The sequence below is a fragment of the Phyllostomus discolor genome, chromosome 4, assembly GCF_004126475.2.
Source record: "Phyllostomus discolor isolate MPI-MPIP mPhyDis1 chromosome 4, mPhyDis1.pri.v3, whole genome shotgun sequence".
NCBI classification, from domain to species: domain Eukaryota; kingdom Metazoa; phylum Chordata; class Mammalia; order Chiroptera; family Phyllostomidae; genus Phyllostomus; species Phyllostomus discolor.
In genome coordinates this window covers 26,899,839-26,926,552 of record NC_040906.2, presented here as the reverse complement: position 1 = coordinate 26,926,552, position 26,714 = coordinate 26,899,839, and the positions used below count along the sequence as shown (strand labels likewise).

Here is a 26,714-nt window from a genome sequence, read left to right as displayed (position 1 = left end):
GCAGGTTACCATAAAAGAGATGAAGGAAGATGCACGGAGAACCATTAGTGATGGAAAGGAAACTGGGACTCAAAACAATAGAGTGGACCAGAAAGAAGAAAAAAACAACCAAGCAGGAAAGAATGAAGAAATAAGAATTCAAAAAAATGAGGAGAAGCTTAGGAACCTCCAGGACATCTTTAAACGTTCCAACATCCGAATTATAGGGGTACCAGAAGGGGAAGAGGAAAAGCAACAGATTGAGCACATATTTGAACAAATAATAAAGGAGAAATTCCCCATTCTGGCAAAGGAAATAGACTTCCAAGAAATCCAGGAAGCTCAGAGAGCCCCAAAGAAGTTGGACCCAAGAAGAAACACACCAAGGCACATCATAGTTACATTAGCCGAGGTAAAAATGAAGGAGAAAATCCTAGAAGCAGCAAGAGATATGGGGACAGTAACCTACCAAGGAGTTCCCATCAGACTGTCAGCTGATTTCTCAAAACAGACCATACAGGCAAGAAGGGGCTGGAAAGAAATATTCCAAGTCATGAAAGACAAGGACCTACATCCCAGATTGCTCTATCCAGCAAAGCTCTCATTTAGAATGGAAGGGCAGATAAAGTGCTTCTAAGATAAGCACTTTAAAGTTAAAGGAGTTCATCATCACCAAGCCCTTATTTTATGAAATGTTAAAGGGACTTATCTAAGAAAAGAAGATAAAGGAAAAACATGTATAGTAAAAGGACAGCAAACTCACAATTCTTAACAACCACACCTAAAGCAAAACGAAAAGAAACTAAGCAAACAACTAGAGCAGGAACAGAACCACAGAAATGGAGATCACATGGAGGGTTAGCAACAGGGGAGTAGGAGGAGGAGAGAGGGGGAAAAGGTACAGAGAATAAGTAGCATAGAAGGTAGGTTGAAAATAAACAGGGGGAAGGTAAGAATAGTATGGGAAATGTAGAAGCTAAAAAACTCATAAGTATGACACATGGACATGACTAAAGGGGAGATATGGGTGGGAGAGGGTGTACAGGGTGGAGGGGAGTGAAGGGAGGAAAATGCGACAACTGTAATAGCGTAATCAATAAAATATATTTTTAAAAAAGAATATATTACACCTCTATGTTCAGTGCAGCATTATTTACAATAGCTAGCTATAGAGATAACTCAAGTGCCCATCAATAGACAAGTGGATAAAAAAGTGGTGGTACACACACACACACACACACACACACACACACACACACTATGGAATATTACTCAGCCATGAAAAGGAAGGAAATCTTACCATTTGCAACAGCATGGATGGACCTAGAGGGCATTATGCTAAGTGAAATAAGCCAGTCAGAGAAAGACAAGTATTATGATTTCACTTATATATGTAAAATAAAAGACAATGTAAATGAACAAACAAAACAGAAACACACAAAGATGTAGAGAAGAGACTGGTGGTTGCCATAGGGGGACAGTTGGGGGTCTGGGTAAAAAAATGGTGGAAGAGATTGAGAAGCGCAAATTGATAGTACAAAATAGTCATGTGGGTACAAAGTACAGCATGGGAAATATAGTCAATATCATTGTAGTAACTATGTATGGTGCCAGGTGAGCACTGGAACTGTCAGGGGAAACACTTAGTAAAGTATATGATTGTCTCACCATTATGCTGTATACATGAAACTAACACAAAATAATATTGAATATAAACTGTAATTGGGAAAAAATTTTTAAATACTTTAAAAGAAAAATATTTAAAGTGTATTAGCAAGATAGAAATTAAAAATGGAGCTAAAGAATAAAGAAAAATAAGAATGGAGCCATAAAATGGAAGAAAGAAGCGTGTATCTTAATGAACTACGTGCATGTCTGTGTGTGTATGTATGCACACACAGACATGAGCCGAATGTCTACAATCTAAGCATCTACGTTCAGGAGAAAGGTGGCTTCTGCAGTACAGGGAATGACTGAGCACAGGGATATGGCAGCTGACTCTTCAGCTGTCTCCACCCAGTCACCAACCCCGGACTCTCCTCATGCAGCTCTAGTCTGCTTTGCCCTCCCTCCACTGGAGCTCGGGTAAAATTGTAAACCATTTGAAGATTCTGAAGGAAGAAGACAGGGATAGGATTCACAATTTTCAGTCTATGGGAGGAGGTGAGATTCAGAATGCTGGGAAAGAGTGAGAGAGAGAATTAACATTCAAAAGGCAAAACCTAGTTAATTTGTAAAGTTTGTGTGTATTTGGTAAAAGTTCTGTATTTTGCTTTGTAGAATGTGCACCCACATTTTTGTGCACATTTTGCATGAGATTAGTATACCCATTGTATATAATCATTATGCCCATGTATAATGCGCATCCTTATTTTTTCCTCAAATATTTGGGCAAAAAAGTGTGTATTATACATAGTAAATATGGTAATTATTGCTAATTTTCCTAAACTACCAAAAAAATCCCATTACCTATTTTTGATACTAAGGTCAGACAGGAATTTCTCTCAGAGAAGGATCTTCATGAAAACAAGGTTGATATAATTCTTTTATATAATTTTTATATGAGACACATTACAATGTTCACAGGTTTTCAAAATAGATGGATGGTATCCTATCAAAATCAGTTTCAGTAAAGATTCCCCACAGAGAACCAGTACATTGTGACTAGTTTTATGCTTATTTGGTTAGATGTGGGGTAGAATTTTAAGTATCTGGAAGAATGGATATACGATATGTTCCTCAAGCTATCTTCCCTAAGTATTATTAGTCTCAAATAAGATTTTGATGAAGTCATTGTGACAGTGAATTTGGCATTCTCAAACAAATACCTAGACAATATCTATTTGATGAAGCTGGTTGAACTCAGAAAAGATCCACTGGTTGTAATAGACCATTGATCTGAGGGGAGAAATGGCATCTCTTTTGAGAGCTGAGGAGTCTTTCACCTTGGGCAATCACTTCATTAAATTTTGTGTACAATGAAACATATTTGCTAATAATTTTGTTATTTAATTTTTACTACATGCAGAAAATTGGAGATTCATACCGGGGCTACTGTGTAAGTGAGACTGAACTAGAAAGTGTTTTAACATTTCACAAACAGCAAACACAGAGCGTCTGGGGGACCCGCCAATCTCCAAGCCCAGCCAAGCCAGCTACACGTTTGATGTGGAAATCCCAGTATGTCCCATATGATGGAATTCCATTTGTCAATGCAGGTACATTTTAAGAGAAATATTTTAAAAGGTTTAGCAGTAGCCATGATCCATTGTGAAACTGTGGTTTTCCTAAGGTGATTCATTTTCATTTTGGTAGATGATAACTGAATGTTAATTGATAAAATGTATATTAAACTAAAAAAATATAGTAAGACAGTTTTTATGTTGCAAAATTGCATTTATTGTATTAAATAAATCATGCTTCCTCTAGATATTATGCTGAAAATAGAAAATAAAAATATTGAAATTCCAGGTAGAACTACTTAATACAAATTAATTAAATAATAAGCAATTTTATTATTTTAAGTATGTATATCTCTTGGGTTTTGTCTTTGTCTTTTCATCCATTCTAGACAGACTCTCCTTCTCTCTTGATTTGTCTTGTGGTACAAATTTGTGTCCATTTCATATAGCTTATAATTCTTAAGTTACTTTATAGAAGTTACATACAATCAGGAATTATTTAGAATTTTAATATTAGGGTTCTCAAGCATCAGGTGTATTATATACAGTATTCTCAAACACTGGTGTTCACTAAAGCAATATAGTTTCAAAGAATTCCCAGAGATTCACCCTAGGGCTGAACCTAAAATAAGTGATTTACTTCAGGATTATTCAGGTACTATTCAACTGGAAGAGTTGCAGCCTCATCCTGGACCTCTGAGGGTAAAGAGAATAGAGGAAGACAAATGTAACTTCTTCTGCTCAGGTTTATCAATATTCTATAAAAGAAATGGAACATTTTTCACCTCCCTAGTTCTAATCCCTTTCTTACCTCTTCACAAGCAGATACTACATGAATTTGGTGTGTGTCTTTCTAGTCTGTTTTTATGTTACCATACATGTTTGTATTTTTAATAGTACATTTTGTTTATTGCATATTTAAAAATATACATAAATAGTAAACTGCAGACATTATTATATAAAATTTCACTCACCTCCAGTTAACTCAATTTAATTATGTAACAGTCCAGCGTATGACCAACCCACAATTATTTTTTTGTAAATAATCACTTAGGTTGTCTCCAACTTTTCAGTATCACAAAGAATGCTATAGTCAGAGGCCTGCAATATATATTTTCTGTTGAAAATATGTAATTACTTTTTTTAATGTATACATGTTAAGATGGAATTACCATGTTGTGAATCATGCCTATTTCATCTTTATACAATTCTTTCAAATAGTTCACGGAAATGGTTGTGCAGGTTCAAAAATTCCTTCTCTAAAATTTTTTGTCCAGGTGTGTTTTAGAATTCCAAATTTTTGGACTATAATAAAATAATGTTATAAAATACTTCTAGCATGTATTCTGTAGACAGTAACATATGATCAAACAAGTAATATTTTATGGATATTCAACACTAAGGAATAAATCAAGACTATAAATGACCTCCTAAAGTTCAGGTCATATTTTACAGGTAAATGAGTTCAAAAATTTTTTGGTTTTTGAGCTTTTTAGATTCAGAAATATACACAAAGAATTGATGACCTGTGCCAATTTTACTTTTTTCAGTGATGTTTGAAATTTTCCCTTTCTGCCCTGGCTGGCATAGCTCAGTGGATTGGGCATGGGCTGCGAACCAAAGCATTGCAGGTTTGATTCCCAGTCAGGGCACATACCTGGGTTGCAGGCCATGGCCCCCAGCAACCGCACATTGATGTTTTTCTCTCTCTCTCTCTCTCTCTCTCTCTCTTTCTCCCTCCCTTCCCTCTCTAGAAATAAATAAATAAAGTCTAAAAAAAAACAAAACAAAACAGAGAGAGCTTCATTAAAATCTCTCAAAAAAAAGTAGAACTTTAAAAAAAAATTTCCCTTTCTCACATTCACTGTATGACTAGCATTGTCATTCTTTTAAAAATCTTTATATTCTGAACATTTTCATATGTATATCAAAGTAGTAGCAATAATATTTGAAATCCTATGATTCCATGTATCTATCATCCAGTTTCAACAACTATCAGCATGTGGTCAATATTGTCTCATCTATATCCCACTTCCTCATTCTCCACTCCCAAGATGATTTTATAGTAAATTCCAGATCTGTCACTTCATCTACAACTAAAGAGATAAGGACTCTGTCTGTCTCTGTCTGTCTGTCTCTTTCTATATATGTATATGTATATATATGCACAATATAACAAGAATCCCATTATCACACTTTAAAAGAATTAACAATTTCTTAATGTCAAAATGTCCAATATTTATATTCTTCCACTTAGCTCATAATTCTTTTTCTATAGGTTTGTTCAAATTCACATCCAAACAAAGTTCACAAATTATATTTGGTTAATATATCTCTTAACTCTATTTTCATCTAAAACTTTCTATTCTATTTTCTTCAGATAGTTTGTTATGTAGAGTTTACCATATTCTGCATTTTGCTAATTCCAGCTCTGTCATGTAGGTTAACATGCTCTTTTATCTCCTGTACTTCCTGTAAACTGCTAAATCTAAGAGGCTTGACTAAGTGAAGATAATCTTCATAAAAGTATTTTACAAGAATACCTCATAGGTTCTGTGTACTTATTGCTAGGTTCTTATTGCTATCTATGTGTAACACCTTTTAATAATGTTAAAATTGATCAGGAGAGTCGGTTGTTGTAGAATATGTCAATTATTTTTATTATTGTCAATCTGAAGAGTGTGAGATAATATTTTACTATTGTTTCAATTTGTATTTCCCTCTTTACTAGTGAGGTTGAACAACTTTTTATTTTTTCATTTACCATCCATTTTTTCTTTCTGAATTGCTTGTTCATAGCCTTTGCCCATTTTTCTGTTTGATCATTTCTTTATTTTTTTAAAAAAATTATTTGTGTTTTTTTATCTTTTGTTACGTGTATCATAAAATACTATTTCAAATTGCTATTTTCATTTTTATTTATGGTATCTTTTAAGTACAAGATTTTTACTTTTTTAAATTAAAGGTTTTATTTATTTTTAGAGAAAGGGAAGGGAGGAGAAAGAGAGGGAAAGAAGTATTGATGTTCAAGAGATACATTGATCAGTTGCCTCTCATATGCTCCCAGCTGGGGGGATCTGGCTGGCAACCCTAGCATGTGCCCAGACTGGAAATCGAACTGGTGACCTTTCAGTTCACAGGCTGGCACTCAATCCATTGAGCCAGGGCACAAATTTTACATTTTAATATCAGCTTTATCAACATTTTAAGTTATGATTTGTACTTTCAGTTTTATATTTTAGAAGTTTTCTGTACCCTAGTATAAAATATTCAACTTAAAATCTAAACTGCATAGTTTTCACTTCTACTTATTTGTATTATCTATTGCTGCGTAACAAATTACCCCAAGCTTGGTGACTGAAAACAACAAACATTTATTACCTCATAGTTTTTGTGCGTCAGGAATCCAAGAGTGGATTATCTGCCTCAGGTTCTCTCACAAGACTGCAGCTAACGTGTGAGCTGGACAGGGGTGCATCTGCTTCCAAGCTCACTTGTGGGGCTATTGGCAGACTTGACTCTTTGCCACGTGGCCCTCTGCACCTGGCTGACTTATTACATGACAGGTGGTTTTTCCTGGAGAGAGCAGTCCAAGCAAGGGCAAGAGATTACCTAAGACAGAAGTCACAGACTTTTTTTTATAATCTATTATGAAAATAACATCCTATCAATTCAGCTATATTCATTAGAAGTAAGTTAATAAGTCTAGCCATGTTCAAGGGAAGGGAATTACACAAGGACATGAGTACTGGGAGGCAGGGATCATTGGGGGCCATTTTAGTGACCAGTTATCATATTGTCCTAACAGCCCAAATAGGAAAAAGGAAATAATTATAAAAGGAAATAAAATTTTAAATGATACTAATATTTATTAACAAATGTAGCATATATTAATTTCTATTTATAAAATGGTAAATTTTGTTATTAAAACCATGTATGTAAATACCAGTTGACATTCAGTAAAAGTAGTATTTACTCATTTCTTTAACATGTGGTATATTTGGTAAATATTACAATGAACTTTATTTTTAAAAGATTTTAATTATTTAGTTTTAGAGAGAGGGAAAGGCAGGGAGAAAGAGGGGAGAGAAACATCAGTGTATGAGAGAAACACTGATTGGTTGTCTATCACATGTGCCACAACCAGAGACCAGGCCACGACCCATCATGTGCCCTGACTGGGAATCAAAGTGGCAACCTTGCGGTTTGCAGGACAATGCCCAACCCACTGAGCCACACCAATCGGGGCTTGTTTGTACATTTTATTTTAGTAAGATTTATTGCTGTTTTCTTTCTCTAAAGTTCCTTAATGAAAATACAGATTTTAACATTGCTACCACCAAGTTATTTCTAATCTAGTATCCAAAACAGATGGATTCTTGATTTAATACCAATAGTTGATTTTGGCCCACAGGGAGTAGAGCCGTGGTAATGGAATGTCAGTATGGGCCAAGGAGAAAAGGTTTCCAGTTAAAAAAAATCAATGAGCAAGAAAGCAGGTCTTGTCAACTCTACAAAGCCACTTGTCCAGCCCGGTAAGGTTTCTTTTTTTTTCTTATTAAGTATTTATTTTTGAATAGCTAATATACACGTGTTAAAGTTTAAGCAGCTCCAGAAAAATATACAGTGAAATCTGAGTTTCCTCTTACCCCTACTTTTCCTTTACGGCAACAACTCTTGCCAGTTTCTTGAGTTACTCTCCATAGATATTCTGTGTATATGCGTACACACACACACACACACACACACACATACACACACATTCTCTTCTACCCTCATAAATGTAAAAGATCTCAGTAAAGCTTATTCATATTTCCTTTTCTTAAAATTTAGGTAGTAGTGTACCTTTTTTTGTGCTATGAATCCACATTGATTTATTTTCATTCTGAATGCCTATTTTGATTACTTATTGCACAGCTATTAAGTTTCATAGTAGCTTCATAACTACTGTGATAATGAATGTAATAACATATACTACTACGCTTTGCCTTTATTCATTCCAAATCTATCTCAAAGTTGCCATATCTGTAGATAAAATCACTCATTTCTTTTTTAAATATTTTTTAAGTTTTATTTTTAAAATTGAAATATAGTTGACATACAAGATAGTCTATAGACAAATTACCATTTACTTAATTAGGCCCATAATGATGGACATGTAGGCTTTATTTCTTTATTATTGCTGCAGTTAATATTGGGTTGGCCAAAAAATCCATTTAGTTTTTTCTGTAAAATAAAAGATACGTTTTTCATTTTCACCAATAACTTTGTTGATTTGGATATTTTGAGTATGTCGACTATTTCCGACTATCAGTTTCTAGTGTGTAGAGGCCAGGGATTCTGCTAAACACCTTCCAGTGCCTAAGACAGCCCCAGAGCATAAAATTATTTGGCCAAAATGTCAATGGTACCAAGAAATTTCACAAACCACTTTTGACACGTTCATTCAGTTACAGTGCCTTCTCCATACATGACACAAATATTTTTTTTGAGTTTCAGTTGTGTTTTTACCTTTCTTGAAAAATAAAGCATGATATGCTGAAAATTTGTATATTTTCTTTCATCTTCAGTATTAAAGTGGCTGCACACAAATTCACCAATTTTGACAAGTTTTTAAAAAAAATTCATGCTGATATGACAGCTGTCACAATACAATTTAACAAAATTGTATCAAATGAGTTAAAGACAACTAAGCACTACTGGAGCTATTGTATGGAAAAAACGTACTACTAGAGCCATTGTATAGAAGAAACAATCAACTTTTTAGCCAGCCCAATAACTTTGTACCTATTTATATGCTTGTGCAAGTATATCAATAGTATAAATTCCTTGAAATGTTATTGCTAGGGAAAAGGTTATTTTTTTAACATTTAAAAAAAATTTTTTAAGATTTTATTTATTTACTTTTAGAGAAGGAAGGGAGAAAGAAAGAGGGAGACAGAGAGATAGAGAAACATCAGTGTGCGGTTGCTGGGGGCCATGGCCCGCAACCTAGGCATGTGCCCTGACTGGGAATTGAACCTGCGATGTTAGGGATGCCTGGTTCCCAGCCCGAGCTCAATCCACTGAGCTACACCAGCCAGCCTGGGAAAGGTTATTTTTTTAAAGGTTGACAAGTATTAGAAAGTTGCTTTTTAGAGAAATTTTAACCAATCGTGGTCATAGCAGCAATGTATGAGACCAACATAGTATAAGTTTTAGATAGAGTAGGACTATGGAGTTATTATTGCTGTGGGTGAGAATGAAAAATGTGAACCAATAAAATGTTTTTATAACATCCTATAGAATATTCTTTTTTCAGACATTGCAAATGTTTTTATATTATCATGTTCAATAAAATTTTAAAAAATATGTAAAGGTTGGATTTAGTTGATTTTTGAAACATTTTAACATCATATCTTAAATCACAGACCTCAGCATTCTCGTTTTTAAATCCAGTTCAGAAGGCTTTTCATATTTAATCCGATCAAGTTAACTTTAGGTCATATTTAAACTTGATCATGAAACAGAGTTTTCAACTGATTTTTACATATGGTAATAAATCTAAAACTTTACATGTGACTTGGGAGAAAATCTCTATATGTGAAGAAACAATTTTATTCTTCATTATTCTGTAAGTACTTTATGAGTATCTACTCTGTACCCTGCAACTACATTGGGTGCCATGGGAAAGAGGGCGACTAAAAAAGGGTAAGATTTTATTTAAACATGAGGAACTTAAAATGTTGGGGTTGATCAGTAAACAAAAACTTTCTGAGAACATGATAGTATAGTATGGATTACCTAACTGTCTTCAGAGGGAATATATCCATGCAAACTCATTAACAGCAAAGAAAATACTTAGCTAAGAAAGTCTGGATGCTGAAGTTTAGATTGAATTTGGATAGATAGAGAATTAAAGGAAAGATACTGTAGGCGAGGAAAACTATATAAATGAAGATATGGCATGATTGTATATTTGGTATCAGAAGAGGAAGGATGATTCTTTCATTAAGATGATAAACTTCATAGGGAAAGCAATTTTATATTTGAAGTAATTGAAACTAAGACTAGGTAGATAAGCTAGGTAAAGAATCACATGGAATGCCTTGAATGCTGCCAAGAAATTTTACATGATTAAAGGGTAGATAGATTCTTTAGCAGAGTAGTACATATGTGAAGAATTACTGTGGCATTGATGTATTAAGTGGATTTTAGTATTGAGATTGGATGTCTAGAGGCCCAGAAGGAGGCTGTTAAAGTAACCCAGGTATGAGGTGTTTATGGTTTTCAAGAGAATGGAGAAGCAGCAAATCCAGAAAAAAAAATGCGAATATCCAGAAATGTTTAGATATTTTTACTAAAGTCATGATTATTGTTAATTTGTTAAGTATTATGATGCACTCAGAAATGGCATGTCTTTTACATAATCCTCTGAAAGCTTTCTAGATTAATGGAATTTTTTTCTAAACTTTAATGCTTCCAATAAAGTCCTGGTTGATAAATTAGGTTTTCTTAGGATTACAATATAATGAAAAATCTTTTTTTTTCTTATAAAAAGAATTTACATTAAAAAGGTACAAAAGTTTCCTGAATATAGAGTTCCCACAGACCCCAAAATTGATAAGAAGATAATCCGAATGGAGCAAGAGAAAGCCTTTAACATGCTAAAGAAGAACTTGGTAGATGCTGGTGGTGTTCTTAGGTAGGACATTTATATAGCTCTTTTATTTTATAAATTAATTAGTTCCATTTGCAAGAATTTCTTCTGTAAGAAAAATTACAATTATGGTTTCTAATTATTTTATTTTAAGAAATTGTTTTTATAGGGGAAGGGTGGTGTAAGGGGGTTAAATGGTAATACAAAAATACAGTGAAAAAAATTTTAAAAAAGAAATGTTTTTTATAAGGTGGATCTCTCACTAGTAGTTCCCTAGGTATTAAATAATTTGCCACTGTATAGGCCATTGAGTTTATCAGCCAGATGTCTTGGCCCAGTCTGACCAAAGAATTCTGTGTGCCATATGGAAGTTTTTTTCTGAAATGACAAATACATTTTTAGCAACACATTTCACTATATATTTAGTACTTTGTTTCACACATTTACTAGGAGCCATACTTACAGTCACCTGAATATTTTTTAACCCATCTTTGATTACTTGTGGCAGCCAGAAATGAATTTGAACCCCTACATAAAATTTCATTTTATATCTTTTATACTACAGTCATTTAAAATATTTTATTTTTCAGTAAATTTATTGGGATGACATTGGTTAATAAGATTATATAGGTTTCAAGTATAGATTTCTGTGATATGTGATCTGTATTTTGCATTGTGGGCCCACCACCCAAAGTCAGATTGCCTTCTATCACCATATATTTGTCTCCCTAAGGTCTTAAATAAGAAGAAATATTAGCTTTCTTTCTTACTTTCTTTTATGTGCCAGTCCAGGTGAAGAATTTGCAATTGTATAATGGGGTTAAGAGTATGGACCGTAGTTTGTGTGTGATCTTAAAAAAAACTTTCATATAAATGAAAAATGAGTAGAGTCAATAATTAGATCATTTAGTTTGGAGAACATTGCATATAATTTTTATGTAGGCTCCATTTCATGCAACATTGATCATTGAAGCATCTTGCATAAATATATTAAAACAGTGTTCTAGTAGATCAATTTATTTTCTTAGCATTAGTTTTTTTGCAGTGCCCTACTGTACGAGAGACCTGTATTTGCCTTTTAGTTCATTGTCTTGCTCATTGGGATAACAGGAGCTGCAGCGCTCCAGAGACAGTTTGCTGGGCTCCTGTCAGAGAAGATGCTCCCACATAGCTCAGCCTTGATATGCTGAATTATATCCCCTCTTTGGTTGGAAGGATAATAGGTGCAACACAGAAGTTGGAATCTGGGAACAAAGTGGTAGAAGAATGGGCAAATATACATTTCAAAAGATGATGTAAAAAGTCATTATTCTGAGGTGAAATTTACTTAGTATGAGATTTAAAATACCATTTTCATATATACTTAAATCCTCTACTCTCCTTAATGTTTGGGCCATAGTAAAAAGTCTGTTTAAAAAAAAAAGATTTGTATTTAATTGGGTTTAAAGCCAATCTTAGAAGAGTTAAGCAGAGAACATTTTGAATTTGTATTCAATATGATATGATATACAATTTTTTCTTAAAAGATTATACCTTCTCTTAATGAGTATTAACATAGGTAATTATGATTCTTGCCTTTGTCTAGTAATATAATTTTAAATATTTTCTCTTGTCAGGTGGTATGTACAGTTACCTACACAGCAAGCTCATCAGTATCATGAATTAGAGCCTCCTTCCCTTCCTTTGTCACCCTCCCCTTTTCCTGTGCCCTCTCTTGAAGAAGAGGAAACTACAGTTAGAGATGAGAATTGTACATTACCCTCACGTCTACATCCTCAAGTAGCACATAAGATTCAAGAATTAGTATCACAGGGAATAGAACAAGTGTATGCAGTAAGGAAACAGCTAAGGTACAGTAGAAACAAATTGTTTTTCATTTTTGTTACTTTAAATATTAACATTATAAACATTTTCTGGGATATAGGCAATTCAAGTAGATAAGGAATATATATTAATTTATTAAAATCTTATTTATTGCCCTGACTGGTGTGACTCAGTGGGTTGGGCATCATCCCACAAACTGAAAGGTAGTCGGTTGATTCCCACTCAGGGCACATGCCTGGGTTTGGGACCCTTTGGGGACATGCAAAACCCTGTTGGGGGTGTGTGACAGGCAGCTGACTGATGTTTCTCTCGCACATGGATGTTTCTCTTCCTCTCTTTCCCCCTCCCTTCCCTTCTCTCTAAAAATACATAAATAAAATATTTTTTTAAATCTTAATATTAGCTGATTATTTTTCAGCAGATGCTTGGCAAGCCATGTAATGATTTGACTTACTCAGTTAAGATATTCCATATTCAGGTTTGCCAAATTGAACTATATCTAAGTGGCATATGAATTGAATTATATAATAGATACCTTTTCAGAAAAACATCTATGCAGAACCAAAGATTTTAGAATCTCTAGGCCAAGGTACTTATTAGAAGCTATTTGAAATACAATTACATTTTGTTACAACAAAAGAATATAGATAGTTCTTTGTCTAATGAAATCTCTTATATGGCAGTCTGGACTAATTTTATTGATACTCAGGATATAATAATTAAATTAACTATTATTGTCATGTAGTCAATGTGTACCAGGTATTGTACTAGGCACCTTATATGCATGACCTCATTTATTCTTATGACTATAAAGTCCATGTGTTTGTCCCTGACCTGCAGATGAGAAAATGGAGACTCAGAGGTTAAATAACTAGCTTAAGAAGTAGAGGCAGAACTGAAATTTAGGTCTGACTCTACAGCCTGTGCTTGTTGCTGTTATTTCTGGGACCTAACTGACCTTGTTTGTACTGGTTATTGCATAGTCTGATCTGAATAACACAATGAGTATTTCCATGAATTCTTTTTCCTTTTTTTTTTTTAATCTCACTCAAGGACATGCTTACTGATTTTGTAGAGAGGGGAAAGGAGGGAGAGAAAGAGAAGGAGAGAAACGTGGATGCAAGAGAGAAACATCGATCAGTTGCCTGTCATATGTGCCCTGACTGGGGACTGAATCTGCAACCTAGGCATGTGCCTGACCAGAAATTGAACCTGAGACTTTTCAGTTTATAGGATGTTGCTCCAAACAACTGAGCCACACTAGCTAGGGCTTCATGAATTATTTCTTAATTAATATACTACTTTTTTATCTAGCAGATTTCTTAAACATTTTATATTTCCATTGAGATATTATTAGACTAGAACCAGAATTTGCTAAAGCCATCCACTATTTACTAAACCTGAATCTTAAGAACAGGGGTATAATACAGCTCTGTTCTACAGTCTACTGAATGTAATGCTATATATATAGAATATATATTCTATTTATATATATAACTTGATAATTTCTTTTATGTATCCATTTTTATACAGTTGTGGCAACACTGCCTTCTATTTCTGTCTTTTGTATACTTGTAAAGTGCACACAGATCATATTTTTCAAAAAAATTTGTAAGGTAAAATAAAATCTTTGATTTTTAAATTCTTTTTTTTTGTTCCTTTAAAAAGTTTTATTATAGTTGTCCTAATTTTCCCCCATTGCTCTCCCCTGCCTCAAAAGTTTTTTTAATCCTCACCTGAGAATATGCTTTTATTGATTTTAGAGAGATAGGAAGGCAGAAAGAGAGAGAGACTAAGAGAGGGAGATGGGGGGGGAGAGAGAGAGAAACATTGATGTGAGGGAGTAATGTCAATCAGTTGCCTCCCAAACATGCTCCACCAGGGCTCAAATACGCAACCATTTGGTATAGGGGACAACACTCCAGGCAACCGAACCACCCGGCCAGGGCAAGCTGATTATACTTTATATGATATTAATTGATGCCTTTTGGAAGGAATATAACAATATTTATGCAGATAACCTGAGTATAGGCCCAAGCTCTCTTACTTTCCAGGTTATAATTTTGGGCAGATTACATAACTTTGGCAGCACTCAGTTCTCTTACCTATAAAGTGGGAATGCTAATTGTACCTCAGAGGATTATAGTAAGGCTTAAGGGAGATATTTGATGTATAGTGCCTAACCTAGTAAACATTCAAAAATATACTTAAATGGAAAATAATGATTCCTTTGCCCTGGCTGGTATAGCTCAGTTGGTTGGAGCATCATTGGGTAACCAAAGGGTTACAGGTTCAATCCCTGGTCCAGGCAAGTACCATCCTCTGTCCAGGCTTGTGCGATCTCTAGTCCAGAGCATTCTGAAGGCAACTAATTGATGCTTCTCTCTCATATTAATGTTTCGCTCTCTCCCTTCCTCTCTAAAAGCAATGAAAAATGTTGGGTGAGAATAAAAAAAGGGAAAATAGTGATTCCTTTAAATTCATAAAACTCTAAAGCTCACTCTAAGATACACAGTTGTTTAACCAATGTAAATACTACATTTCTTTAGTTTGCGTGAATTCTATGATTTAATGTATGGAAAAAATTTAAAAGATGAAATATATGAACTACTTGCAAAGGTGTAAACCATGTTTACACAAGTTTATGCTAAAAGAGAACCATCTCTCATGTGATCTAAAGTGAATTGCTAGATTTACTTATTTTTTTTCCATTTCATATTCTCCACAGAAAATTTGTGGAAAGGGAGCTGTTTAAACCTGATGAGGTACCTGAAAGACATAATCTATCCTTTTTTCCAACTGTAAATGATATAAAAAATCACATCCATGAAGTACAAAAATCCTTGAGAAATGGAGATAATGTTTACAACTCAGAGATTATTCCAGCAACGGTATGTTTTAGTACAGAATCTTTCTTAGCTTCTATTACTATTTGGACTAATAGGGATGGTTGCTGCTAGGCCATGTAAATAACTATGATATAAGAAAAATAGGGGCATTTTTTTCTTAAAATGTAAACACTATGAATTCTTAAATGATAATTTGACTAATTTTTTAACTATCCTCACATGAAAAACCAGTGAATTTCCATCTCTGACTTATAATAACAATGGTTATCTTTATTTAAAAATCAACATAGTTTATATCTGTAAAAAGTATATCTTAGTCACTTAATAGGTATTTATTGATTATATGCTGTGTATATCTGTCCTCTTTAAGTAGATGTGTACATTTAGAGGAGAAAAGTTTAGACTTGAATAAACAAAGTAATAATGTTAGTTCTATATGCCATCTATGACTATTAGTGTTATCTCATACTGTGGTATTTCCCCCCTGAATATTCATCATTTCTGTGAGAAGTTTTCCTATTCTGAAGAGATGAGTATAATTACCCAGAAACTACTAATTGTAATGCAGGTACTGTTACGACATTAAAATCTCAGCAGCAATATATTTTGCTTTCCACATTTTTACTATCTAAATGCAGAAACTGAATAGATTTAGATATATATTATGCTAGAGCAACTATTCTTTGCCCTCCAGAATACTTTTTTTTAAGGTTTTATTTATTCATGCTTCGAGAGAATGGAAGGGAGAGAGAAAGAAAGGAAGAGAGATGTCAATGTGTGGTTGCCTCTCACATGCCCCCTACTAGGGCCCTGGCCCACAACTCAAGTATGTGTCCTGACTGAGAATCAAACTGGCAACCCTTTGGTTCACAGGCCCGCACTCAGTCCACTGAGCCATACCAGCCAGGGCTATCCAGAACTCTTAATTATTTACTATCCAAAATTCAGGAACGAAAATTGGTTTAGTAAGCAATGGTCCTTGCCACCTTCACTTGCTATCCAAAGTCTTGCTATCTGAATTTGGGAAGCTAATGCATTTGAATAGTGAAGTATACTTGTGCATTGAGCATATGAACAAGTGAAGAGAGTAATTATAGAAAAAATTACAATTATACTATGAAAATAAAATATGACAGTTGTATTGATGGTTTAAAATATTTTACTGAAGTGAATGTTCCCTTTTTAGCTCCAGTGGACTTCAGACAGTGGGAATATTCTCAGAGAGACTGTGACAGTTACATTTGCAGAAGGTAGGTTATCTTAAATACCTTTAAAATATAAAATCAAACAATGTTAAAATTGGAAGACATTTAAAATATTGTCTAATCAAATTTTATGGATAAGAAAACCATGGTCCAAAGAGACAAGAACAACTATGTTAAAATTTATCAAAATAATTCCAGCTATTTAAATTTCCTCTTATAATTAGCCATTATGCTTCTTTATGATTGAAATTTTAGTCTGATTACTAGCACAGTTTACTATAAAGTTAGGCTAATTCCAATAGTAATAACCCTAAGATACCATGATCAGGAACTATTGTTCCTTTTCTTTTGTTCACTTTTTCTCAAATGTTCTTACTCCTATGTTCTCTCAATAGCCCTTCTTATTTCTCTCTTCTTTTGTTCTCTCTTCTGGAAATGTCTTTTCTCCTCTTCTACATGGCAAATTTCACTCACTACTCAGATAACAATCTCTTTGGCTTTAAGTGCACTCTTCACCCCTTGTATAAAGTTAGATATTCACTCTTTTGTATTTACTCCTTCATTTTACATGGTATCCTTTTGTTTACACATCTGTATCTTTCATTATGACTTGAGCTCCTCAGGGGTAAGGATTATATTTTATTCAAATTAATATACCTAGTTCATGCCATAATGCTTGCTAAAAAGTTGATACCTAAATAAATACTTTAGAATAAATTTATCAATAACTACATACAATACAATAATTTCTTTATTCTTTGGCTTATTAACCTTTGAGTCACTGCCTATAGAATAACTTTCAAATTCTTTAGCATTATTCATTTGTTCTGAACATATTTCACTCACTGTGATAAATGTTGGGCATAAAAAAGAAAACGTAAGTTTCTTCATTTAATTTTCAAGTTTAGCAAGAGGAAAATACAGTAAACAAATATATTCTAATTAATTACTATTAGGAAAAGTGCCATGACATAGTTTTGCAAAATTGTGTGGGAATAACAAAATTGTGAAAACTTAGTTCAGGGACTAGGAAGGGGACACTTGAAAAAGTGACTTTTAAACTAAGAACTGAAGAATAGGAATTTGTCCATCAAAGGAGTAGCATGTTCTAAGGCTAAGCAAGAAAGAGCTGGTCATGTTCAAGGAACTTAGAGATAAGACTGGATAAGCAAAACAGGCCCAAGAGGCTCTTTCAGCCGTCCGTTTGAAAGGTGACAGTCGTTTAACGACAGTGGTACCATTTATATTAGAATTGGAAAGATTTAATTAAGAGTTACTGTAAAAAGAACTCAAAGGCCTTGGTTACTGAGCGAATAGATACAAGAGGTAAAAGAGTGGGAATGACCTAGAGTGACTCCTGAATTTCTTCCACGAGCACCTGACAGATAGTGGCATTTACTGAGCTCAGCAGCACTGACATCAGAATAGGTATTGGTGGCCACAGGGCAGAGTAAAAAAATCATGAGGTCAGGTTTGGAAAGCTTGCATATGAAAGCCCTTTCTATAGAGTGGATTGGGAGGAGGCCATATGGGGTGGTTGAGGAGTGAATGGGAAGTGAATGAAGAAATAGACACAATGTGGACCACTTTTAAAAAAATATATTCTTTAAAAAATCCTCACCAGAGGTTATATTTATTGATTTTAGGGAGAAAAGGAGGGAGGGAGGGAGGGGGCAGGGGAAGAGAGAGAGAGAGAGAGAAACATTGATCAATTACTTCCCACACCCCAACTGAGGAATGAACCTGCAACCTAGGTGTGTCCTCCGACTGGGAATTGAATCTGCAACCTTTTGGTACAAGGTGATGCTCCGGCCAACTGAGCCACACAGCCAGGGCAATGTGGACCACTTTTGCAAGAAGTTCACTATGAAGGGAGTATGAGGTTGAGGGCAGACAAGACAGGAGCAATCTGAGAAATAGATGAAGATGAGGGTACTTGATAGCTTTGGTGATGGGAAACAGGAGATTTCTGTCTGACAGCTTCTCTTTTTAAGTAAGAGTGCTAAGAATGAGAGATCTCAGGAAGGGTGGCCAAGAGTTTAGGAAAATGGAGATTAGATATTATTCCTTATATAAAGTAAGAGAAACAATGTAAGGTTGTCAGATATAGGTGACAGGTTAATGTTGATGTTCGTGGATTGATGTTAGTAGCAATGAGTTTCTTCTTCAGTGGCATTTGGCTTCACGTGTATAGGCAAGTGGAAGCCATTTTCATTCAGAGTCAGGATTTTACCAGGTAGGTATGACCAAGGACAGAGAGGCAACAGAGGTTAGGGTATTTGCAAGAATGTGACTAAAATTACAAACCTAGGATGCTAAGCGAGATGGGGACAGAATTTTATCCTAAGAAAAATAACTGGGGGTTTACATGAGGTTGAAGAACAATTGTAGTGGAGTACCTGAGCGAAATGCCTAGGAAAATAAGAGGTGGTGAGCAGAGAATGGGGTGTTTGAATTAGAGATTTTAGATGTAGAGTAGTCCATGGTATGACCATAGTAATAGTAGCAGAGTGAAGTGGAAGGACAATTAGGGATGAAGAAGCAAAGAAATGTGAGAGTGATGTTTAATTCTCTCAGTAGTCTTTTGAGGAAGTCTCTTATTGTCCCCATTTTACAGACGAGGAAACTGAACTTTAAAAACTGGGTTAAATAGCATGTTGAAAGTTACAGAGAAAAGCCATTGCTTAAATCCATCCTAGAGAAATTTAGGTATAATCCAGAATCATGGCATGGAAAATGAACTTGATTACAGTTATAGATGTAGAATCTTTTAATGAAAAAAATAATAATTTCATACTCCAACATAGATATACTGAATTAAATTTAGTGGAGGTTGAACCTAGGGTTTTATATTTTTTTAGAGTTTCCCTAGGGATTCTGATTATATACCAAGTTCTGGAAAATAGTGGATAGGTAACTTCTTAAAGTCTTTTCAAACATTTGACCTTATTTTTTATTCTGATTCTTAGTTAGGGTTGTAATAAAGTGTAGTATCCTTAAAATCATAATATTTTTTTGTTTTAATAGCTTATTTTTTATATAATTTAGGAAATTCACCAGGAGAATCAACTACCACTAAAGAGGAAGCAAATCGGAAAAGGAGTTCTTTGTCTCCAGAACCAGCCCACTTGCTCTCCTCACTTTCTTCATTTCAGCCAAAAATATTCACACAACTACAGGTAGAAATCCAGTATAACAGCCAAATTTGAGGCCCTTTTCTTTCTTCTTTCATCTCCCCTCTTCTTCTCTTAGGGATCTTACAAAATTGTTATAGAATTATAGTAATGATCAAAGTATTTTCATTATTAATATCCTAGCTTTTTATATCTTGATTTAACATAATAATTTAAACATGTTTTGAAAATGTTTGAGTTGACTATGCATGCAATAAAATTTAGTTGTACTACTTTTCCTTTAGTTCTTGTTTCTGTCCTCACTAAATACTTGTTACTAACTATACTCCTATATTTTATTCTGATTTTTTATCAAAAGAATAATGTATTCTATGAGAATTCACATAGTAAATTCAAACATTTTGATGTAACTCTTTTGGTTTAAAAGGGTTTACAGTTGCAACCAAGATTCGCTTCTCCCGATGGATCACCGGCTCTGATACCAGTAAATAACCACCCCTCCTCCAGTCCTTCAAGACTTCTGGATTCAATAGGAAGTGCTATAATGAATAATAATCCTCTACAGCTTGGTCAGAGTCAGAACCTTCAAACAGATACATGCCTAACCCAAAACAATATTGCCTCTACTGGGGGTAACCTTTCAGGACCAGATCAAAATATGGTTGCAATGGATCAGCTGGTGGACGTTGGAGATGTTGAGGATGCAGAGAATCTGGAAGGAAGCGTTCATCGAATTCTGTTGGGAAATGGGCAGACCATTCCAATACAGATTATAGACAGCCACCCAGCTCTTAGTAAGTTAAAATCAAGTTATGATTTTTTAAAAAATTTATGGACCATCATCACTATTACACTATAGAAAAAAACTATCATTTCTACTCAGTGGGTTTCTAATTTTTTAATAAGTCAAGTAAAACTATGAGAAAAAGGGAAAATTTTTCATGAGTGTAAATTTTAATAACTTACAAACTTAATTTTTCCTCTATTGTAATTATTCATTCTATACCTAATATTACATGGAAAATCTGTGGTGATATCAGATCAGAAAGATCATTTTAGAATGCATGAAAAAATGAAAGAAAAGAGAAACTATTTAGTGTAAAGATTATTATGAAAAAATTAATATGCACACAATGAAAATAGAATGAAGTGGGCAGATATAAAAATTAAAAGAAAAATTTTAAGTTACTGACTTAAGTGTTGAGTTCCATGGAAATTTAAAGGGGACTAGTAAGAATTGGGGACTTGAGTTTAATACATGACTTTGTTACTTAACCTTCACTTTGTAATGAACTCAGTCAACATAGTAACACGTTGTTAACTACTACTTGACCTGTGTCACTTCTTTCCCTACCAGTTGCTCTGGATGGGGCACTTTTGTGGGAAAAGACTTGCAGTTTGCTTTAAAGAGCAAAATATTCATAGAAATTATCCTTAGAACATACATCTTTCCTCTTTCTTCTGGGTAAGGAAAAGTGTGAAATAGTTCATTCCAGAAAAGGTTCATTGTCTTTTAAACTTACTGGAAGTATTCCTTTTAGGAAAATTTGTCCAGAGGGCTGTGGCAGTTGTCACTACTGAGGAACTTTAGTAGAAGAGACAGAAAAGGAATATACTCGAATTAATCCTCACAATGCCATAAAATAGTCAATGGTGTCCCCATTCTACAGATGGGGAAACCAAGGCTCAAAGAGTTCAAGTAATTGCCTAAAGATCACATATATTAAGTGACAGGCAACTAAGGAATTTAAACTCAGATCTATCTGCCTCTAACGCTTTTTCCATTCTAACATGCTTCTTCCCTTTGAATTGTGCCAAAGTACTTTTGGGATCTCTAATTCAGTTGCTTTAAAGGAAACCCTCTATGAATCTAAACTTGCATGATTTGTCAAGTTAGCTCATGATCTGAGAGACAGTTTCACCAGAATATTTATTCTCAAGGTCATTTAAATTCACCCTTTGCTGGTTTTCTTTATGGCTTGGGCTAAACTCCAACACGCCTATATGTGACAAGCTTCAGAGTGTTTAACACACTACTCTGAGCAAATATAGCCCCTTTAACTTCAATTCCCTATAGCAGCTGCAAACCTGATGTTCCTGAGGAGAGAAAAAGATTTTATCTTAGCTATTTCACCTGCATGCTACACTAAGATTAATTTGGTCATAAATTCTTTGGAATGGTAAGTGCATTCAGAAATATTTTAGATAAGCAAACATGTAGCTTGTACAGAGCTATCATGTAAGATATAGTATATTTTTCTAAGTACTTAAGTAGTGAAGTTTCTTTAGGGAGGGGACATTTTTCTTAATATTCGACCACACGTGGAAACCACATAGGAATGGTAACACATCTGTGAATTTGTGATACCCGTGTCTGCTGCTTGCAAAACAAATCATTTTTAAATAATGGGAGGCTTCCTGACTTTTATTCATACATGCTTTTAAAGACAAGTATGTTTAAATATTAGTTACTCCTCTAATTTTATCAAATTATGGACTGCTTTTTTGCCAAAGTTTCTTTAGAAGAAAATAGCTTTATAGTTTTCTTGTCTCTTCTTTCTTTTTGTTGCTAGCAGCATACTGAAAGAATTTAATGTGAATGACTATTAAGATGTTAGAGGCACTAAATTCTCAAATACATCAACTACTTTTCTAAATTACTCAGTTCTTTTTTCCAAATGACTGTTTTATACTTTGCTTTTAAATTCATATAATTCTGAAGATCCCAGTTTACATTAACCTTCATGGTTTTTCTTTTATGTTTGGTTTTAAAGTTGAAGAAAATCCAGAAGGTACCATTTCTGTGAACCAAGTTAAGCAAGAACCCAAAGAACCAGCATTGTCTATGGAAGCAAAAAAACATTTGGACTGTAAGAAATTATCTGCTACCTAAATTATTGAAGCTTTTCATAATTGTACAACTCTGGTGACTTCTGATGTCATAGAAAAGAAGGTGAATATTGTTAAACTCAGCAGTGTGATAAGAGGACAGAAGACTGGTTCAATGAGCAACTTTGATTAAAAACTGATATATTTGTTGCCAATCCCATATTTTTACCTTAAGAGATATTTTACACCTCTTATTTTGTATAATTCTTATGCTTTTTGAGTGCCTGGCAAGGCCAGTGTTTCAAAAGATCATCTGAACTTATCCATGGTAATATGTAATATAGCCTGAACACAAGTAGTCGTCGAACATATCCCCTGGAACTACCCATTTTGGCTCTTAAAAAATGAAAACAACAACAACAACAACAACAAAAAAAAACCCAAACCCCCCAAAACTGTGTATGTATGTGTGAGATGACTTTTTTTTCATTTCTAAAAGAACTTGTTCTGTATTTGAAGTTGTGAAAAAATTTTTTACATTGGCAGACAGGTGAGAGAAGATTTATAATTTGTCTCATTTGGAAAGATAAAACAATAGATTTTACTTCATAACACAAAGCTCAGCATTGACATCTGTGGAAACTGTGTAGTTGCATTTTAGTTTCTTCCATTCTGATTTTTATACTTGAGACTACAAACCATTAGTGTACTAATGGTCATCTAGTAGAAATGTAAAGGATCTTGGTAAGTACTGAGAATTTTAACTCGAATTAATCAAATAAGCAACAGAAATAAATGTATATCGCATGGATTATGCAGTATTATAGTACAATTCTACTTACGGGTAGAAAATTATAGAAATTGAGAGAATTCTGAAAGAATAACATTTCAGGGTGTTTACAGATAATTTGGGAAATTTTTTGATATCAGCAGAGGACTTTTTTCCTATTTTATATTGAAGATTCAGCCCTGGTTAGAAAAGAATTTGAGTTGTATTTATTTTTTTATGCCAGAGTTCTTACTGAAATGATGGTGTTAGAATTTATAGTACTTCAAGGTAAGTACTTACAGTTTAAAATTTAGTTTATATTAAAACTTTAAAACAATTGATGTGTTATATATATTTGCTTGTTGAGTAAGTATATTTACTTCAAATACTGAATATAAGCTTCTGTTTTCTAGAAGGTTGGTAAAACTAGAAGCATCAATTATAACTATCAAGAAATCAACCTAAAGACCTCCTCCCCACACCTATCCCCCGGAGATCATCTATGGATATATTCAAAAAGTAATAAGGATTTCAAATGGATTTTAATGTTTAATATTCAAAGCATGTGGAATATAATATGAAATTTAACAATAATACTTTGCACAAATATGAGTTTTTTGGTTTTTCTGAGTCTAATCTCCCATTCTAAATTCACTTTAATAGTTTCCAGTATACAATATGTATCATTATAAAACACTGTTATATTAGAAGTGGGTGGAATTTAAAAATTCTTTGCCCTTTAGATTTATATCCTATTTAATATAAAATTTATTATTTAAACATTTAATGCAAAGTTAATATTCAGTTACATATATGATTTTTAATAAGACTTGATTATCATTTTCCTAAGAAATGAAAATATTTGCTGCTGGCACTTATAGAGTTAGCTGCCAAATCTGTTATGTTATGCTGAGTTAAACACAACTATTAATTACCTCAAACGCAGATTCCTCTTAGTCTGTGTATACTTAAAGGGAATAAGTCCAAATTAATTTATAGTTTAGTGTTACATTGTAGGTCATGTTTTTTCATTTGTTATTTCTAGTTTTTGTGGAAACTTTTTAAAGATTTTATATAATAGATCTTCACCTTTCATTAATGAAAATAATTGATTATTAAATATTTTACCAATTGAACTATATTTATTTGGAAACATTCCTTTATTTTTTGATGTTGAGTTGCTAAGGAGAAATGCTTGTTAAGATACAAACTTCAGTCAGTTTCAGATGAGGATCAGTTTCAGAGATGCCCATGGATTCAGACTTTGGCACTTGATCAAGGACGAAACATAGTTTAAAAATATTTCTCTCACATCATTCTCCATGAATGTCTCTTCTGATACTGGTCTTTTTTATTAACATGAGCACAAAAAGGTACCATGCATCCTCCCCACAGATAAAAACAAAAACAAAAAAAAGCATGAAGCAAGTTTAAATCCCTAATTCTATACTCTTTTGGTTTTTAGGTAGAAACTGGAACTATCAATATTTTCATGTAAGTATTTCAATAAATAGCTCTTTAAAAATGGTTTGTAAATTAGTTTTTAAAAGTTCATTTGTCCTCTAAATGCATGTTCAGTTGCAATGTATCAGTATTGCATTTTAAAGGTGCTTAGCATCACTTTTTAAAAAGTATGTTTACATATTTTAAATAGTTATTTTTAAAATGCATAGGGTACTGAATGCAAGTACGTAAAGTTTTCACTATCTTTATTCAGCATTCTCCTAACAGCTCTACAGCAAAGTCTGAGAAGTACTCTTTATTACAAGGTGTGGTATCTGTAGTAGTCAGTTGGACATTCAAAATAAGCACTTAGAAATTCATAATTACAGATGAGCTTGTTTCTTCATTGTAGTTTTTATGTTCCAAGTCTCCAAGTGAACTTTATGTATACTACAATTAATTATAGATAAACATGGCCATGTTGGGCATTTTCCTCAGTACTAATACTCTGTGTAAGCAGTTAACATACTTAAAGAAAAAGCTTGTGAGTCTTATACTATGTAAATATTTTCTAAAAGTCATGAAAGTGATAGAAATCAGATTTTGGGATCTGTCCTGACATTGAAGTTTCTAATTTGGAGGCCTGCCAACTTGTATTTCATCTTTATATTCTGTCAAAATACCTACTTAATCATGTGAGTATGAAAAAGATGTTATTTAATTTGTACCAAGATTTTTTAAAAAGTTTTCAAAAGTGTGTGTGTGTATTTATAGTAATTTAATGTATAGTGTCCTTGTTATAATGTAATTTTTTCCAATAAAATACAGTGTTTTCCCCCTCTTTAAACTTTTTAGTTTTCTTTTTATACTTTCCTGGGGATACTTGTGGTTTTGTTCATCTTGAAGATGCTGAATAAATACTCTATCTGAAAATTTTGACTATACCTTTATGTTCAACTTGGAGCCTGACAGGTTTTAAGCACAACTACCAGTAACTCCTGTTATCATTACATTTGGGGGTCTATATGCATTTAGCACTCTCAACTCAGCCCACCATCAATATTTTAAAACAATGAGTGAAGAAAGGTATAAATAAGTCTTTGCCCCCCCACATTTTGGTACTATGACATTTTCAAGTACAGCTTTATATTTTTGGAGTAATGACAGAAGTATGTTAAAAGGAGGGATCATAAATTGTTTTCCTCTTTGCTTTTTTTTTTTTCCAAATTCCATTCTGCCTGTTTTTTGGGACCATAGAAAATCTTTCTCCCTCCAGAAGGGGCACTTGCATTTAGTCTACTCCATCAGCTGATTTAGGCTTTAGACATTTTAAATAGTATATTGTTTGAATGTCTAAATGTCTGCAGTTCAGCTTAGTTAATGTAGTGACAATGAATAATAAGGCAGAGCCTTAGTATTCTTTTGCCACATACATGTTAGCTATGAATTCTATTGTTAAATAATAGAAATACTTGTGGCTGAGTTAATTCTTAAAACTTCAGGAATAAAATCAGAATTTAAACAAAATCTTAGTTATTAATGGGTCCTATACTGATTAATGGGAAAACTAAATACGTTCTATGGTTAATATGGAAAACCTTTGAGAATGTGATATAGGTGTAAGTGTGGAGAGATACTGTCTAGGGGCAAAAACTTACCACCAAATTCCTGATGATCTAATGTACAGCATAGTGACTATAATCAACAGTTCTGTGTTATAACTTTCAAAAGTTGTCAAACACTAGGTCTTAATTGTCCTCACCATGAAAAAAATAATTATGTGATGAGATAGAGGTGTTAGTGAACACTGTGATGGTAATCATACTGTAATACATAAATTATAAAATCAATATATTGTCTA

The 26,714-nt window shown here is 33.6% G+C and overlaps 1 protein-coding gene across 3 annotated transcripts in view; it reads left to right on the top strand.

Annotated features, from left to right (window-relative positions):
* Positions 1-26,714, top strand: part of CARF (calcium responsive transcription factor) — a 71,268-nt gene that overhangs the window by 23,788 nt on the left and 20,766 nt on the right. The window contains exons 10-19 of one of the 3 annotated variants that reach the window (XM_036023041.1): positions 3,008-3,197; positions 7,576-7,696; positions 10,702-10,845; positions 12,417-12,650; positions 15,353-15,515; positions 16,660-16,723; positions 19,727-19,857; positions 20,240-20,606; positions 22,587-22,682; positions 24,876-24,904. In XM_036023041.1, the coding sequence (XP_035878934.1) occupies positions 3,008-3,197; positions 7,576-7,696; positions 10,702-10,845; positions 12,417-12,650; positions 15,353-15,515; positions 16,660-16,723; positions 19,727-19,857; positions 20,240-20,606; positions 22,587-22,682; positions 24,876-24,904 (1,539 nt within the window). Of the gene's footprint in view, positions 1-3,007; positions 3,198-7,575; positions 7,697-10,701; positions 10,846-12,416; positions 12,651-15,352; positions 15,516-16,659; positions 16,724-19,726; positions 19,858-20,239; positions 20,607-22,586; positions 22,766-23,187; positions 24,813-24,875; positions 25,380-26,714 lie in introns of those variants that run through there. The other 2 variants (XM_028508941.2, XM_036023042.1) reach the window with 2 other exon arrangements.